At 41.5% G+C, this 18127-nt stretch overlaps 1 protein-coding gene across 1 annotated transcript in view; it reads right to left on the minus strand.

Annotated features, from left to right (window-relative positions):
• The window catches only part of enkur (enkurin, TRPC channel interacting protein), a 30478-nt gene that overhangs the window by 3875 nt on the left and 8476 nt on the right, over positions 1 to 18127 (minus strand). The window contains exon 4 of the mRNA XM_063042397.1: positions 1092 to 1238. Coding sequence (XP_062898467.1) covers positions 1092 to 1238 — 147 coding nt within the window. The remainder of the gene's footprint in view (positions 1 to 1091; positions 1239 to 18127) is intronic.

Raw genomic sequence — 18127 nt, forward strand, 5'->3', positions numbered from 1 at the left:
GATCTCCACTAATCTCTCTCCTGGCACTTATCACTGCAAGTGGCAGAAGTGCTACACCTGCTCATTCACCTCCTCCCTCGCCTTCATTCAGGCCCCAAACAGTTCTATCAGGTGAGGCAATACTTCACCTGCAAATCCTTTGGAGTCATCCTTTGTATCCAGTGCTCCCGACCTGACATAGATTGGGAGACCACTTTTATGAGCACCTCTGCTTCATCCACAAAAAGCAGGATTTCATGGCCATTTTAATTCCTATCCCCATTCTTATTTTGATACATCAGTCCATTGCTTCCTTATCTGACATGCTGAGGCCACTCTCAGGTTGCAGAAGCAAAATCTTATATTATGTCTAGGTAGCCTCCAACCTAATGGCATGGACATTGATCTCTCCAACTTCTGGTAACTTTTCCTCTTTCCTCTTCCCTCTTCTTCGATTACCCCACTCTGGTCTTTTACCTCTTCTCCTCCCGTTGCCACTCCTCCTTCCCTTTCTCCCATGTTCCACTCTCCTGCCTTATCAGATTCCTTCTTCTCCATCCCTTTCATGTCCCAGCTTCTTATGTTATCCCCCTCTCCCACCCACCTGGCTTCATCTAAGACCTTCTAGCTTGTCCTACTTCTCCTCCCCCCATCTTGTTCTGGCATCTCCCCCCTTCCTTTCTGGTCCTGACGAAGGGTCTCAGCCTGAAACATTGACTGTTTATTCAGTTCCATAGATGCTGTCTGACTTGCTAAGTTCCTCCAGCATTTTGTGTGTGTTGCTCTGGATTTCCAGCATCTGCAGAATCTCTTGTGTTTCGGAGAAACAGTTGGCAGGAAGAGTGAGAAGAGGTAATGCAGGTAATTGTGAAATTACAGTAGAGTGGGATCAGTTGGGCCATAGGAGAGCAACCAGACATCACAAATTATGGAGCAGAGAGAAGAGTGTCATTTTGAACTCATGAAAAAATGGCACCACTGAATTGCGGTGGGGAAAACTAAGACACTACAGAAGAGTGCAACAGGTCTGAGCTGTTATTGCTCTCTTACTTCCAACTCATACCAGTGGTCTGATCTATACTAAATAACTTAAATATATAATCACTCCATACCGTTAACACATCATTTCTCTCCTCTTCAGATAACATCTTCATTGAGCCTTGCCGAATACGCTCCTTTACATAAGCATCATATTCTTCTTGAGCTTTCTTCTCCTCTTCATTCCGCTTGATTATATAATCTGGTACTTTACCATAGCCCTATTAATTGAATAATTGAGATTTACATATGGAATATGAAGTACACACACTGTTTTATTGTTGAATTAATTAGTTTGAAGGTGACGCAAAAATTGGTGGAGTTGTGAATAGTGAAGAAAGATGAAAGGTAAAGATTAGCATTATTTGTCACAAGTGCATTGAAACATGACCAACACAATCCAAGAATGTGCTGAGGGCAGCCCACAGGTGCTGGCATGCTTTTGGTACCAACATAGCATGTCCACAGCCTACCAACACTAACTCTACATCTTTGGAATTTGGAAGGAAACTGAAGCACCCAGAGGAAACCCATGCAGTTGCAAGGAGAACATACCAACTCCTTATAGACAGTGTCAGGAAGTGAACCACATTCGCTTTGCTGTAAAACATTATGCTAATCATTATGCTACTATGCCGGTCAAGTCATCAAATGGTAGCTCATGATATAGATCAGGTGGAAAATGGCAGATGCATGTTAATCGAAGCAAATTAGAGGTGATGCATTTATTTTAGGGGGTCAAATGCAACAAGGAAGTATGTAGTAAATAGCAGGACCCTTTGGAGTATTGACGTGCAGAGGAATCTTGGAGTGCTAGTCCATTGCTCTTGGAAAGTGACAACACGAGGATAGGATGATAAAGCATGCTTGCCTTCATCAGCTAGGAAGCAGAGTATAGAAGCTGGGAAGTCAAGTTGCAGATGTATAAAACTATGGTTATGCACCTTTGGAGTATTGTGTGCTGTTCTGTTTGCCTCATTATAGTAAGGATATGGACGCTTTGGAGAGGGTGCACTGACTGTTCACCAGGATTTTGTTTAGATAAGAGTGTACGAGCTATGAGGAGAGATTGGACAAACTTGATCATTAAGGACCCGTAATATCTTGGACACACCCTCTCATTACTACTATCAAGGAGGAGGTACAGGGGCATGAAGATGCACATTCAACATTTTAGGAACAGTTTCTTCCATTCCACCATTAGATCAGATTTCTGAACTCACAAACACTTGAACACTACCTCACTATTTCCCTTTTGACTAATTAATTTATGTATGTATTTATTTATTTATTATAATTTACAGTAATCTTTATGTCTTGCAGCGTACTGTTTCCATGGAACAACACAATTCATGACATAAATCAGGGATAATAAACCTTATTCTGATTCTGAACTTGGATTGTTTTCTCTGGAGCATCAGAGGTGGCGGGGGGTGCACCCTGATAGAAGTATACAAAGTTTTGAAAGCATATTCATCTGCATCTGCACTAGGTGTGTCAAGCTCCAGCTCCTTAGGGACCACATTAGGGAACTGGAGATGCAGCTCGATGACCTTCGTCTGGTCAGGAAGAGTGAGGAGGTGATAGAGAGGAGCTATAGGCAGGTAGTCACTCCGGGACCACAGGAGACAGAGAAGTGGGTAACAGTCAGGAGAGGGAAGGGCAAGAAGCAGGTGCTAGAGAGTACCCCAGTGGCTGTCCCCCTTAACAATAAGTGTTCCTGCTTTAGTACTGTTGGGGGGGGGGGAACGGCCTACCTGGGGGAAGCAACAATGGCCGCACCTCTGGCACAGGGTCTGGCCCTGTGGCTCGGAAGGGTTGGGAAAGGAAGAGGATGGCAGCAGTGATAGGGAACTCTATAGTTAGGGGGTCAGATAGGCGATTCTGCGGATGCAGGAAAGAAACACGGATGGTAGTTTGCCTCCCAGGTGCCAGGGTCCGGGATGCTTCTGATCGCCTCCACGATATCTTGAGGTGGGAAGGAGAACAGCCAGACGTCGTGGTACATATTGGTACCAACAACATAGGTAGAAAAGGGAGGAGGTCCTGAAAACAGACTACAGGGAGCTAGGAAAGAAGTTGAGAAGCAGGACCTCAAAGAGTAGTAATCTCGGGATTACTGCCTGTACCACATGACAGTGAGTACAGGAATAGAATGAGGTGCGGGATAAATGCATGGCTGAGGGATTGGAGCAGGGGGCAGGGATTCAGATTTCTGGATCATTGGGACCTCTTCTGGGGCAGGTGTGACCTGTACAAAAAGGACGGGTTGCACTTGAATCTGAGGGGGAACCAATATCCCGGTGGGAAGGTTTGCTAAGGCTATTGGGGAGAGTTTAAACTAGAATTGCTGGGGGGTGGGAACCGAACTGAAGTGACGGAGGAAAGGGAGGTTGACTCACAAATAGAGAAAGCTTGGAGACAGTGCGAAAGGGAGGATAGGCAGGTGATAGAAAAGGGACGCGCTCAGACTAATGGTTTGAGATGTGTCTGTTTTAATGCGAGGAGTATTATGAATAAAGTGGATGAGCTTAGAGCGTGGATCAGCACTTGAAGCTATGATGTTGTGCCCATTACGGAGACTTGGATGGTGCAGGGGCAGGAATGGTTACTTCAAGTGCCAGGCTTTAGATGTTTCAGAAAGGACAGGGAGGGAGGCAAAAGAGGTGGGGGCATGGCACTGTTGATCAGAGATAGTGTCATGGCTGCAGAAAAGGAGGAAGTCATGGAGGGGTTGTCTCTGTGGGTGGAAGTTAGGAATAGGAAGGGGTCAATAACTCTGCTGGGTGTTTTTTTTTTTATATAGACCACCCAATAGTTACAGGGACATCGAGGAGCAGATACAGAGACAGGTTCTGGAAAGGAGTAATAATAACAGGGTTGTTGTGGTGGGAGATTTTAATTTCCAAAACATTGATTGGCATCTCCCTAGAGTGAGGGGTTTAGATGGGGTAGAGTTTGTTAGGTGTGTTCAGGAAGGTTTCTTTACACAATACGTAGATAAGCCTACAAGAGGAGAGGCTGTACTTGATCTGGTATTGGGAAATGAACCTGATCAGATGTCAGATCTCTCAGTAGGAGAGCATTTTGGAGATAGTGATCACAATTCTATCTCCTTTACCAGAGCATTGGAGAGGGATAGGAACAGATAAGTTAGGGAAATGTTTAATTGGAGTAAGGGGAAATGTGAGGCTATCAGGCAGGAAATTGGAAGCATAAATTGGAAACAGATGTTCTCAAGGAAACGTACGGAAGAAATGTGGCAAATGTTCAGGGGATATTTGCATGGGGTTCTGAGTACGTACATTTCAATGACACATGGAAAGGATGGTAGGGTACAAGATCCGTTGTGTGCAAAGGCCTTTGTAAATCTAGTCAATAAGAAAAGAAGAGCTTACGAAAGGTTAAAAAAACTAGGTAATGATAGGAACCTAGAAGAATACAAGGCTAGCAGGAAGGAGCTCCAGAATGAAATTAGGAGAGCCAGAAGGGGCCATGAGAAGGCCTTGGCAGACAGGATTAAGGAAAACCCCAAGGCATTCTACAAGTATGTGAAGAGCAAGAGGATAAAACATGAACGAATAGGACCAATCAAGTGTGACAGTGGAAAAGTGTGTATGGAAGCAGAGGAGATAGCAGAGGTACTTAATGAATACTTTGCGTCAGTATTCACTACGGAAAAGGATCTTGGCGATTATAGGGATGACTTGCAGTGGATTGAAAAGCTTGAGCATGTAGATATTAAGGAAGAGGGTGTGCTGGAGCTTTTGGAAAGCATCAAGTTGGATAAGTCACTGGGCCCGGACTGGATGTACCCCAGGCTACTCTAGGAAGCGAGGGAAGAGATTGATGAGCCTCTGGCAATGATCTTTGCATCATCAATGAGGACAAGAGTGGTTCCAGAGGATTGGAGGGTTGCGGATGTTGTTCCCTTGTTCAAGAAAGGGAGTAGGGATAGTCCAGATAATTATAGGCCAGTGAGTCTTACTTCCGTTGATGGACAAGATCCTGAGAAGCAGGATTTATGAACATTTGGAGAGGCATAATATGATTAGGAATAGTCAGCATGGCTTTGCCAAAGGCAGGTCGTGCCTTACGAGCCTGATTGAATTTTTTGAGGATGTGACCAAACACATTGATGAAGGTAGAGCCGTAGATGTAGTGTACATGGATTTTAGCAAGGCATTTGATAAGGTACCCCATGCAAGGCTTATTGAGAAAGTAAGGAGGCATGGGATCCAAAGGGACATTGCTTTCTGGATCCAAAACTGGCTTGCCCACAGAAGGCAAAGAGTGGTTGTACTGTATATGGGTCATATTCTGCATGGGGGCTGGTGACTAGTGGTGTGCCTCAGAGACCTGTTCTGGGAGCCCCACTCTTCGCGATTTTTATAAATGACCTGGATGTGGAAGTGGAGGGAAGGGTTAGTAAATTTGCTGATGACACAAAGGTTGGGGGTGTTGTGGGGAGTGTGGAAGGTTGTTAGAGATAACAACGGGACATTGATAGGATGCAAGACTGGGCTGAGAAGTGGCAGATGGAGCTTAACCCAGATAAGTGTGAGGTGGTTCATTCTGGTAGGTCAAATACGATGGCAGAATACAGCATTAATGGTAAGACTCTTGGCAATGTGGAGGATCAGGGGGATCTTGGGGTCCGAGTCCATAGGACACTTAAAGCTGCTATGCAGGTTGACTCTGTGGTTAAGAAGGCATACAGTGCATTGGCCTTCATCAATCGTGGGATTGAGTTTAAGAGCTGAGGTAATGTTGCAGCTACGTAGGACCCTGGTCAGACCCCACTTGGAGTACTGCGCTCAGTTCTGGTCGCCTCACTACGGGAAGGACGTGGAAACCATAGAAAGGGTGAAGAAGAGATTTACAAGGATGTTGCCTGGATTGGGGAGCATGCCTTATAAAAATAGGTTGAGTGAACTTGGCCTTTTCTCCTTGGAGTGATGGAGGATAAGAGGTGACCTGATAGAGGTGTATAAGATGATGAGAGGCATTGATCGTGTGGATAGTCAGAGGCTTTTCCGCAGGGCTGAAATGGCTAGCATGAGAGGGCATAGTTTTAGGGTGCTTGGAAGTAGGTACAGAGGAGATATCAGGGGTAGGTTTTTTAAGCAGAGAGTGATGAGTGCGTAGAATGGGCTGCTGGCGGCAGCGGTGGAGGTGGAAACGACAGGGTCTTTTAAAAGACTCCTGGATGACTACATGGAGCTTAGACAAATAGAGGGCAATGGATAAAGCCTAGGTAGTTCTAAGGTAGGGACATGTTCGGCACAGCTTTGTGAGCCGAAGGACTTGTACTGTGCTGTAGTTTTTTTATGTTTCTAGAATAAATAGTCAGAGTCTTTTACCTCGGTGAAAGTGTCAAATACTGGAGAGCATAGCTTTAAGTGAAAGTTGAAAGGAGATTTGCAAGGCATAATATTTTACACAAAGAGCGTATGGAATGCACCGCGAGTGGAGGTGTTCCAGTCTCTGCCACCCTTATTTACAAACATTAAGAAGTTCTAAGAGCTATACTGACGAAGAATAATTACTTGTTATACCGTATTGATGAACTACTGAAATGTGTTTAGGGAAATAAAATTAGACATCAATTCTTTACCCCAGGAACTAAAACATGACATTAAACAGGATAAAATTTCAAAGAATTTGATAAGTTCACATTGGTAAATCAATTTATTCACTTGATTTTTGTGCCTTTTAATGTCTACATCAAAAAAAATACATAGATGCTTGAGCCTCTCCTAAGTAGTTAAAATTAATTATGTTTCTTAGTGTTATGACTTAGTTTTCTGAAAGCAGAGCATGGATACTGAACAGATACATTTTCCAAAAATGCAGTTGCAGTAAGTCAAAGGACTTACTTATCATTCTGCATTCTGTTGTGTTAGTCCACCTATTTTACATTTTATGAAAAGGAATAAAATAATGCTAAATATTATTCAGGAAAAATCTGCATTACCTTCATTATGGATTGAAGAACGAGATTAAAAAATATCAGTCTTGTTTCATGGTCTATAAATTTCAGGAATATTTTAATCAGAGAGACATGGAGCACATTTTCCAATGTTAAGTGCACTTTGAAGTTGCAGCTCAAATAATTACTGTTAAAGGCAGTGACATGTGCAACATGACTATGTTAGCGTGGCTAAAGATGAAGATTTCCAGAAGCTATGGTGGTAGGGATTAGGGAAAGACTGTAAGGTTCTTAGGAATTGAGGGAAAAAAGGAGATTTTGATACTTATGGGGCAAGTCAATCCATTTGTGCTTGGAAGCATGGTTAAATCACATCCACACCAAGATGCTTCACAGAATATGAGAAAAATATACCATAGACAGTTAGTAAGTGAATCATTATTCAAATATCTATGCTCCAAGTATATTACAATTAAGTAATTTGAGTCCAGTCACAACTGTAATATAACTATTTCCTTCAGTAGTAGTATTATACAAACACATGAATTAGGAGCAGGACGAGGCCACTCAGCCCTCGGGTTTGCTCCACCATTTAATAAAGTCATAGCTAATCTGAAATGATCCATTTAGCTGCAGTAATATTTCATTCTCTTATTCATCAATTATCTATCTACCACTACTTTCAAGATATTCAAAGACTTTAGTTCCACTAGCCTTAGAAGAAGAATGTTCCAAAGGCTCATAACCTTAAAAAAAAGCCAAATCTCTGGTTTGAAACAGCAATCCTTTATTTTGAACACTGATTTACTCTCGAGCCCCAGATCTAGATTCTCCCTTCATGTAACATCTGAATACATATCCTGAGAAAATTCTGCACCACGTTAAGTGAATTAGTCAAGTGCCCTCTTACTTTTCTGAATTCTAATGGGTAAGAGGTTAGTCTTCCCAAAATTATTGTCAGAAATCAATTTACCTGTTCCAGATAATATTTATGTAAACTTTCTCTGTATTCCTTCATACATTAAAGTAATGTTGCATTAAAAAGCAGTGCTAATGAAGATATTAGGACACCCACTTCTTTGTAAAGGCACAAAACTCACCCAAGAATTATAGACCTGGCTTACTGTCTTATTTAATAGAAGCTGTTGTATATTTAATATTTCATTATGATTTGAGTAATATTGTAAATGTATTGTTTGATTAAGCATTCTTTGTTTACATAATTCATTATGGGTTATATGTAAAAGTACATTGATGGCATACATCATGTTTGCGTGCCTCAGTAAAGTAAGAACCAAGAAGACACATTATTCTCTGCCTCCATATTTTTTTTCGATTAGTTTTACGTTTTGGAGTTACAAAACATAATAAAGGCATCTTCATATAGCAATTCCTTGGTACTGCAGTGAAGTACTAGCATAGGTTATGTCTTCAGTTCTCAGCAATAAGAATTTGATTCACGATCTTCTTTTATAATTGTTGAAGTGCTATGAGAGAAGGTAATTTCAATAATTTCTAACATAAAATGTCACATATTTTTTTTCACTCACATTACATTTCCTACAATGTTTTGGACGGTAGGGAGGTTGTCTCATTTCCTGTTCTAGAAGAAATACAATAGATGCCCGCAGAGATCGAGGTCCTCCAAGAGGACCACAATCTTGCCATAGGGTGTGGAGGCTAGCGTGCCTCGATGTCCTGGAGAGCTATGTTAGCTGGGGTCAGGGCTTTATGCTTTAGTTCTTTGTAGGGTCACCCATGCCAAGCAGGTCAGGGTAGAGGACTGACTAAGAGTGGTCCATTAGTCCTCCAGGTTCAGGGGTTCAGCTCTGGTCTAACAACCCTGACTGGTAAAACAAAACTGTTAAGGAAACAGCGATATTGGATCCTTCTACATCTGTGTACGATGGTATTCCTGAGTCTCCACCTGGAACTCGCATGCCTGACAGTAGTGAAAACTGAGCGACTGACACAATGAAAGAAGCCCTGAACATTGCCGGTGATGAGGAACTTCATTGTCACCCTAATTACCAGCAGCATAATAGGCAGTAGGTAGGTCAGGTAAAGATCGAGGTAAAATGAAATAGTAAATTAATGTGTGTGTGTGTGTGTGTAATATATATATATATATGTAGTGGGTAGTGGCTCCATATGTCCCTACTGCAGGGCGTGACGACCCTGCCTTAAACGAGTCCCGGGCTCAGTCGGCTCCGGCTGACAGTACCTGGTATGGGCCCCTATCCAGGGTTACAGATCCCACTGCCTTGTGGGTATCTTCAGGAGAAGAGGCTAAGGAGTAAACCCTACACAAATCCGGAGTGGAGCCCCTAAGGCGGTTGGATGACGTATCATGTCACCTCCCGGTAGCTCCTGCAGCCAAGCTGATGCCAAATGTACTGCTTTGCGTTCCTTTGGACCACATCTGCGAGGCTGAGAGGGGGATCTTGATATCTGGGCAGCCCAGGATCTCCATATTCATTGCCCAGGTCTGCGCCCCGGACAGGCGCATCCATTGTCTAAGACAGACGGAGCCATTAATTAATTAATTATATGTTCTTTAGTTAAACATAGAATTATTTATAGCAGAGGTAGAATGGTTTGTGAGACAGAAGATCATCAAACTTGACATGAAAATGTTGCTATAGAGGTAAAAAATGTTGAGACAGAGAGGGAGGGGAGGAGGAGGGGAGAGAAGAGAGCTGAAAGATTAAAGATAGAAACAAAATGAAATTATTGTTATTTGGACACCCTTCATCAGTCATGTTATTCACAATTTAGAATGCACTCTCTTAAAATAAATAATCTTTGCCTGTCTGTCTCGCTGAGCATGAGACATCTGATGAGAGGTTTGACAGCTTCACATATTCCTGTTTCTGATTCACCAACTCCCTGTCATAAGACCTTACTTATTCAAGCACCAGCCTACACATCGTCACTTGGGAGGAGGTAAGGAGTGAGATCATAGACACAGACTTTCATATAAAATCTATCTTTTGCCATGAAAACAAGAAGGACTTCTTACAAGCTTTGCTGTTGTTGATTATGATGATGCAACTCTAAAACTCATATATTCAAGCTCCACATTATAAATGTTAAATCAATACTATCAAAATACTTAAATTGTAAGAATTATTTATTTAGAGATACAGCACGGAACAGCCGCTTCCTGCCTAAAGAGCCGCACCCACCAGAATCCCACCTATTTAACACTGGCCTAATCACAGGACAACTTACAATGACCAATTAATCTACTAAATGGTACATTTTTGAACTGTGGGAGGAAACCAGGGCATCTGGAGAAAACCCTCGTGGCTATGGAGAGAACATACAAACTCCTTACAGGCAGCACTGGAATTGAACTCCAGTTTTAGAACGCCTGGGCTGTTATAGCATTGCACTATCTGCTATGCTACTATGGCTCCCCAATTATATTAATGTAATATAATTATTTTAATATCCAAGATTGCAATAGTTTATCCTGACTTTACCTCAGGATGCACTGGGATTAACTTATGCATGGCTGTATAAATACATGCAAACTATCTTACTGGGTAGCAGATTAAATAAGGTGGTGAATAATTCAGCCTCTCATGCTATTTCAGTTCTATCCCCAAGGTATGTCATTTGGAAGCTATCCTCTTTCTCAGTTAATTACTTGATTTCTTTCAGACCCTCAATAAGTAATTTACAGTTGGAAACACAGAAGACTGCAAATGCTAGAATCTGGAGCAAAAAAAATTCTTGGAGGAACTGAAGAGGAACTGCTGGAGGAACTTGGACTTATATGATGTACTTGAGGTATTGAAAACTAGTTCCACTGAATTAACATCTGGGAACATATTTGTGATCCAAATAAAATAGAATTTCAGACTATGCTCTCTCTAATCTGTTAACTCCTCCAGAAAAATACCTTAAGCTCAGATGTTTTGTCCAGGTATAAAAGGGAACTGGGATCTAGTTGAGCAGTCACTTTGGAGCATACATTTTTGGGAATGGCTGTGTTTGAAATGTAAGTGCTGTGGTTGAGTATAAGCACCGAGAGTTTGGTTCAGGAAGCTTTGGGAGAGGAGGCTGAGTAGGTAGGAGCAGGTGTTGGAGATCAGGGTAACTACCAGTGTTTTTAATGACTTTGCTTGTAGGAAGTGCACCAAACTGCAGCTTCTCACTGACCTTCTGAAGGAACTGAAACTGCAGTTGGATATACTTATGTTAATCTGGAATGCTGAGGGCATCATAGTGAGGTCTTCAGACCTAAGGTACAGGTTACAGATAGTGACTTCCAGCAGAGGTAAGGGGAAGGGAGAGCACAGGACTCCCAGGGGCCATTCCTCTCAGCCGTAAGTCATTTGGATAATGCAGGAGGTATGATGATGGGTGGGAATGACAACAATGTACAGCAGCAGCCAGCAGGCCAGTGGCACTGTGGCTCACTGAAGCTCAGTATGGGAGGGTAAAAGCAGGCAGAGCAATAGTGATAAGAGAATCAATAGTTAGGTAACAGACAGGAAATTCTGCAGCTGCAAAAGAGATGCCAGGATGGCGTATTGCTTCGTTGGAGTCGAAGATGTCTCAAAGTAGCTGCAGAACATTCTCAAGGAGGAGGGTGAACAGTTAAAGATTGTGCACCTTAGCAACAAAGACTTATGTAGAAAGGGGGAAGTAAGCAATGAGTATATCATTGGTGAATTTTGAATCCTTCCTCCGTGTTGTTAATGCAGATTGTGAACAATTGTGAACCAAAAACTGATCCTTGTGGTATCCAGGTGTTACCTCATACCAGTCTGAAAAGGTCTCATTTATTTCTACTGTTTTCCTTGAGACAGACTGTTTTCAATTGATTCTAACACTCTTTCTCTGATAATCTGAGTTTTCAATTTAAGTATCAGATTTCTTCTAATAATTTTGTTATAAGGATCTTGAAGCATAAGGGTATCAGTTTGAAGAGCAGTAAAAATTACCACTTTATTCTGTAAGTACTCGTGCAAGTACAGAATCAGTATGAATCAAAATAATGAATTCCAAACCATTTCTGGATTTTCTTCTACATTGCATCTGGGAAATCTATTCAACAGGTGAAAATGTGGCTAGTGGCTTCTTTTGCAATGTCTTGGGGTGTCAGCATTTACCAAAGAGCAGGATCTAATGTAATGAAACAGGGGATGCCTATCAATGTGCTACTTTTATATAATCCCCACAAACAACACAAATTTTGACTTGCTTTTCTCTATTTGTTGACAGTGAGAGTGTCCAGCAATGGATCATGGTTTCTGTGCACTGCCACTGTCCAACCAAGGAATAAAGGTGAACTGCACCAACAAAATATGAATTCTCAGCTTGGCGAATAATCCCTACTGTTTTTGAAAAGCAGTATGAAAAGGCTTGGCTATCCACAGTTCTGTTGCAGGTTTCTTCTAATTAATTCTATTAATTCTAGTTAAAATATAAGAATGCAAGAAGGCAGACATTCCATGATCTAGGATCCCCTCTGCCATCCAATTTCTGAATGAACCCAATGTCACTATTTTTTTTATTCCTAGCTTTGCACGACTTTTTTAAATTTAACTATTTTATATATATATATATACACACACACACACACACTTACCGTAATTTCACTTTTTTTCTGTTATTGTGTACTGCATTGTACTGCTGCCGCAAAGGCAACACATGTCACAACATGTGTTTGCAATATTAAACCTGATTCTGAAAAATGAGCCAGAGATGATCATTGAAACTTGTTCCAGATTTCAGTGGGAGAACAGATGATCTGATCTTAGCTTTAACTCCACTTTACCTTCTGCATCCCATAACCCTCAACTCTAATACAGTCCAAAAACCTGCCAATATATTCTCTCATGATCTATCTTACTACATCACATATTTATTCCAACCTCTCATTCTTTTGAAGTCCAGCTCATAAAGGCCCGACCTGTTCAATCTTTCCTCATAAGAACCCCTTCATTCTATGTATTGATACAGTATAGAGCATTCTCGCTCATCCATCTTGAATGTAATGCTATCCCTCTGCAAATAAGGAGACCACAGTTTTACATAGTACTCCAGTTACATCCTCACCAAAGCCCTGCAGTGTTACACCTGGACTTCACTATTTAAAATCCATCCTCTTTATATCACATGCTTTTATTTCATTTTCTTGCTTAAGATCTTGATGTGCATTCCTGCTAACTTTCTGTTTCCTACAGGGAGATACCCTTTCATACCATTATAATTGCCTTTATTGAACTTTAAAGCACTACGTGCATGTCTTAATTTCTCAAATTCAAACTAAATGCAATTCTACAGTTAGCACCGTTTCAATATTCAGCTTTCTTGGGCATCATTATTTCGCAGGACCTCACTTGGAAGAACCATATCTCCTTCATTAACAAACAGGCTCAGCAGAGGATGTACTTCTTGTGATAGTTGGTAAAATTCCCCCTTCGCCAGAACATACTGGAGCAATTCTACAGAAAGCATCCTCACATTAGCCATTACTGTTTCGTTTGGTGCAGCATACTTTCGCAATATACGAAAACCACAGGGAGAGCAGGAAAAGTCACTGGATGCTCTGCAGTACTCGTATGTGTCTGGGGCAAAGAAGCGGGCAGGAAACACCATTGTGGACACTATCCACCCTGCAAACTACCTTTTCCAAAAATTCCCTACTGGAAAGTGCTAATTGGGCTGTTAAAACAAAAATTTAATGCCATCTCAGAAGTTTCTTCTTCCAGGCATTTAATCTGATCAATCATTTTAGTTAGCACCCCCCCCCCACTAACTTCAATCTATTACTTCTTTCACTGCAATGCACTGAAAACATTTTAAAATCACTTTTTATAATGTTGTTATGTACTTTTTATTCCATATCTGTACTTTAACCTCTAACTTATTTTTATATAATTCTTTATAATTGTTGAATGTTCTGTTTTGTTGCTTGTTGAACCAACACACCATAACAAATTCCTTATACAAGTACAGTATATGTATATGGTTAATGAAGTTAATCCCTGATCAAATGCCATTTGGAAATCTTGCTAGCTATATCATGAAGACCTAAATTTGTCAAATAAAAGTTTATTTTTACTAATAACATGCTGACTTTCAATGAAGGTCTTATGATTTTCTAAACGTACTTCCACTACTTCCTTAATAATGAATTGCAGCATTTTCTCTATGACAGAAATTAGATTAACTACCCACTGTCTCCTTTTTCCTGTTGGTCCTTTCTCAAATAGAGGTGATGCATTTTCTAAACTGTTGGCTTCCTGTGTAGTGGTAAGGAATATTTCCAGAATCAAGGGAATTTTGGAACATCATGACAGTGCATTCATTATCACTGCATCTACTTTATATAACAACCTTAGATGCAGGCTGTTATGCACACAGTAAATGTCAGCCATTAGTTTCGCTCATTCTTTTTCTCTGGCAATCTTGATAATTTAAAATCCTCTCCTCTTTTTACTCCAAAATTTTCTCATACTAACTAAATCCTGAAATGCTTTTACACATTTTTTCTACCATGAAGACATGAAATATTTCACTGAAGTCTTCACCATTTCCATTGCTCGGATTATAATTTCTTTAACTTATCCTCATTATTGTTTATTTTGCTACTCCATTTCTTTTTTCACGCTGGCAGAAACACTTATTGTCTGTTTTTAATATTTCATGGTAAGTTCTTCTCATGATATATCCTTTGTTGTTTTCTAAAACTTTCCCAATCTTCTGGCTTACCACTCAGAGTTATACTACACAAAATGGGCCTTAAGCCCTACAGGTCCATGTCAACCAAGATACCCATTTGCCCATATTTCAAGATTCAAGATTCAAGCACACTTATTATCATATATAGGCATCCGTTAGTCTCATGAGACCATGGATTTGCGCCTTGGAAGGTTTCCAGGGCGCAGGCCTGGGCAAGGTTGTATGGAAGACTGGCAATTGTCCATGCTGCAAGTCTCTCCTCTCCATGCCACCGATGTTGTCCAAGGGAATGGCACTAGGACCGATACAGCTTGGCACCGGTGTTGTCGCAGAGGAATGTGTGGTTAAGTGCCTTACCAAAGAATGTAAAAATTATACACCTTGAAGTTTGTTTGCTTACAGGCAGCCACAAAGCCTGAAGAAACCAATTTTAAAAAGGCAACCATAAAAAGAGAAAAAAACCACACATTATGCAAACAATAGAAGCAAAACACAGCATTCCAACTAGACTGAGTCCTTAGATATGCTCCCCGGACCAGCAGGACTAGGCCCAAGCTTACTCATATTAGCCATCCCAGTTCATCATATTTGCAGGGCAAAAACACCGCAAGCTCGCTGAGACGACAGCTGCTGGAAAGAGAAATGAACATTGCGGGAAAGTGATCCAAATCAGCCCTCGCCTTGCCTCCGGTCCTAGACATCCCACCCTGCAAAAACTCATTTCAGGGAGGTAGCACCCCCACCCCCCTCAACCCCATATCATCCCCCCGCCCCTCCACCGTCGACCTCCAAGGGTGTATGTAATACTTTGCTTAGAAATTTGGTCTAATCTGTAAACCAAGTTAGGTATATGCAGCAAATGTGACATTAAAATATGTACTTATATTATATTATATTATCATGTTTATTTTATTACAACTTTAAGCAAGTCTACAGGGAGTTTGGCCTCATCATGTAGGACACTAATTAATAGCTAGCTCCTTGGCAGCTAGCCAGCTAGTTTAAATCAGGGGTCCCCAACCTTTTTTGCACCGTGGACTGGTTTAATATTGACAATATTTTTGCGGACCAGCCAACCGGGGGGTGGGTGTTAAAACACGACCGGAATATAGGTGATAAGTCAACTATAAGTCACTTGTAAGTGGCCAACACACTCAATTTCATTTCTAAAGGGGATTATCTAATGAATTTAATATTAAACACACAGAGCATATTTTCCTCACATGAATGTAGTGATAAGTCAATTATAACAGTGGTCCCAAACCTTCGGGCTGCAAAGAATGCAGTAGTACAGCGGTAGCCAGAACGCACCCAGCACACCTTTAAGAAGAAAGCCGAAATAAACAAGCTAATTGATTAGGTGCCACCCGGCACGTAAATGTCGGCCCAGATCAGAGACGACGCAATCTGCAGTCGCCTTTGATCTGGGCCGACATTTACGTGCCGGGCGGCACCTAATTAATTAGCTTGTTTATTTCGGCTTTTTTCTTAAAGATGTGCTGGGTGCGTTCCAGCCACCGCTGTATTCTTCGCGGCCCAGAGGCTGGGGACCACTGAATTATAAGTCACTTATAAGTCAATAGCATCATAACATTTTAAGTAATGTTTGGATATTAAACACACAGCGCATATTTTCCTCGTATGAACATATAAAGTCATTGCAACACACCAATAGCGCTGTATCAGTGGGAGCCCTGGGCTTGTTTTCCTGCAACAACACGGTCCTATCGAGGGGTGATGGGAGACATCGATACTCGAAGGGGGTTCCTTATGTCCAGTCTATTCCGCAATGTAGTTTTCGTTGCATTAATTGCAGGAAACTGCTTCACAGAAATATGTTGGAAATGGAAGCAACGTTTGCAGTGCTTTCGTGGCCATCTCAGGATATTCAGCCTTGGCTTTGATCCAGAATGCCGGCAGAGATGTTATATCAAATATACTTTTCAGCCCACCGTCATTTGCAAGCTCGAGGAGTTGATCTTTTTCCCGCGCTGACATGGATGATTCACCGGAAACATTCACAAATGGGTCACGGACCCATTCCTTTGCACGTCTTGAGTAACTGATGACCTCGTGTGCATTAAGATTCAACAGTGCGTGACAGGGAATGAGGAAAGGTGCAGCTGATTCATATCGTTTCATATCACCAAATCATATTGTTTCCTTGCGGCCTGGTGGTTGGGGACCACTATTAGCACGAAGAGAGACCAATCAGGATTCTCGCTCTCCCTCTCAAAAAATAACTACTTCCGGGATATTGTATATAATTTCCTTGCATCAGGGAGCCACTATCGATATGCGGGAGACTCCCAGAACTTCCGGGAGAGGTGGGATGTCTGTGGTCCTGACAGGCAGGCTTTCCAGTATACCTGGGCCGGCGTTTAAATTGTCCAAGCACCGGGTGGTGCACCCCTCTATGACTAGGCCCTGGCGCAGTGACACACCCAGACCACACAGCCTGAAGCTAATCTTGATCTCACCAAATTGGCTCAGCACTTGCAGCTATCCAACCTTTCATCTGGGTTAGGTGGACGGGCATCGAAACGCTTTCACATCGACTCCTCTCCAAACCGTTCACTCCCACAGCGACAGTAATATGAATTCTGTCTGTGACCCTGTCTTGAACACGTTGCCCCTTTGGCCTTGCAATGCACTTGCATGGCCCATCCTACGAATCAGCTTCACTTCCACTTGCTTCTTCATCATTTGCGGTGATAGCTGACCCCAAATTACTTCAGAAAAGTGTTACTAATAATATTTTAGTTGTATTTCTTGCCTTCTGAACTACCAGTGAGCTGTCACACAACCTCAGTAGCAACATCTTAAACCAGAAGACATTATTTGACCTTTCCTATCCATGTACCCATCCTAGTACCTTTTAAATGTTGTTAGTGTACCTGTTCAATCACTTCCTCTAGCAGCTCTATTCCATATACTGACCATCTTGTGGGTGAAAGAGTTGTTCCTCAAATTCCTATTAAATCTTTCATTTTCCCTATTAAATCAATCATCTTTAGAGCAATATTTTAATTCCATTTAATACCATTCTTAACTTCCATGGTCAATCATTATTGGATCATCCTTCTCAGAGTCTTTAATAGTCAATAGAATACACCTTGGTTGAGAACGATAAAATATCTCCTCAAAAGACTGTTGCTACTTACCTATTGCCTTAAGATTTAATCTATTTTTTCCCAGTCCACTTTATCCAACTCTGCTTTCATACCATTATAATTATCTTTATTGAACTTCAAGGCACTACTTTCAGATCTAAATTTCTCACATTCAAACTGAATACTAAATTTTATATTGCCATGGTTACTCTTCCTCAGAAGAATCTTTACTGTGAGATTTTGAGTCATTAAACATGACCACACTTAAGATATTGTGTTTCCTCCTTGTTTACTTACACCACAGTTTCGTCGTAGCTGCAACATGATATCCTGCATTCTGCTTTTCTTTTCATTACCTCAA

Source organism: Mobula hypostoma, chromosome 3 (genome assembly GCF_963921235.1).
Source record: "Mobula hypostoma chromosome 3, sMobHyp1.1, whole genome shotgun sequence".
NCBI lineage: Eukaryota > Metazoa > Chordata > Chondrichthyes > Myliobatiformes > Myliobatidae > Mobula > Mobula hypostoma.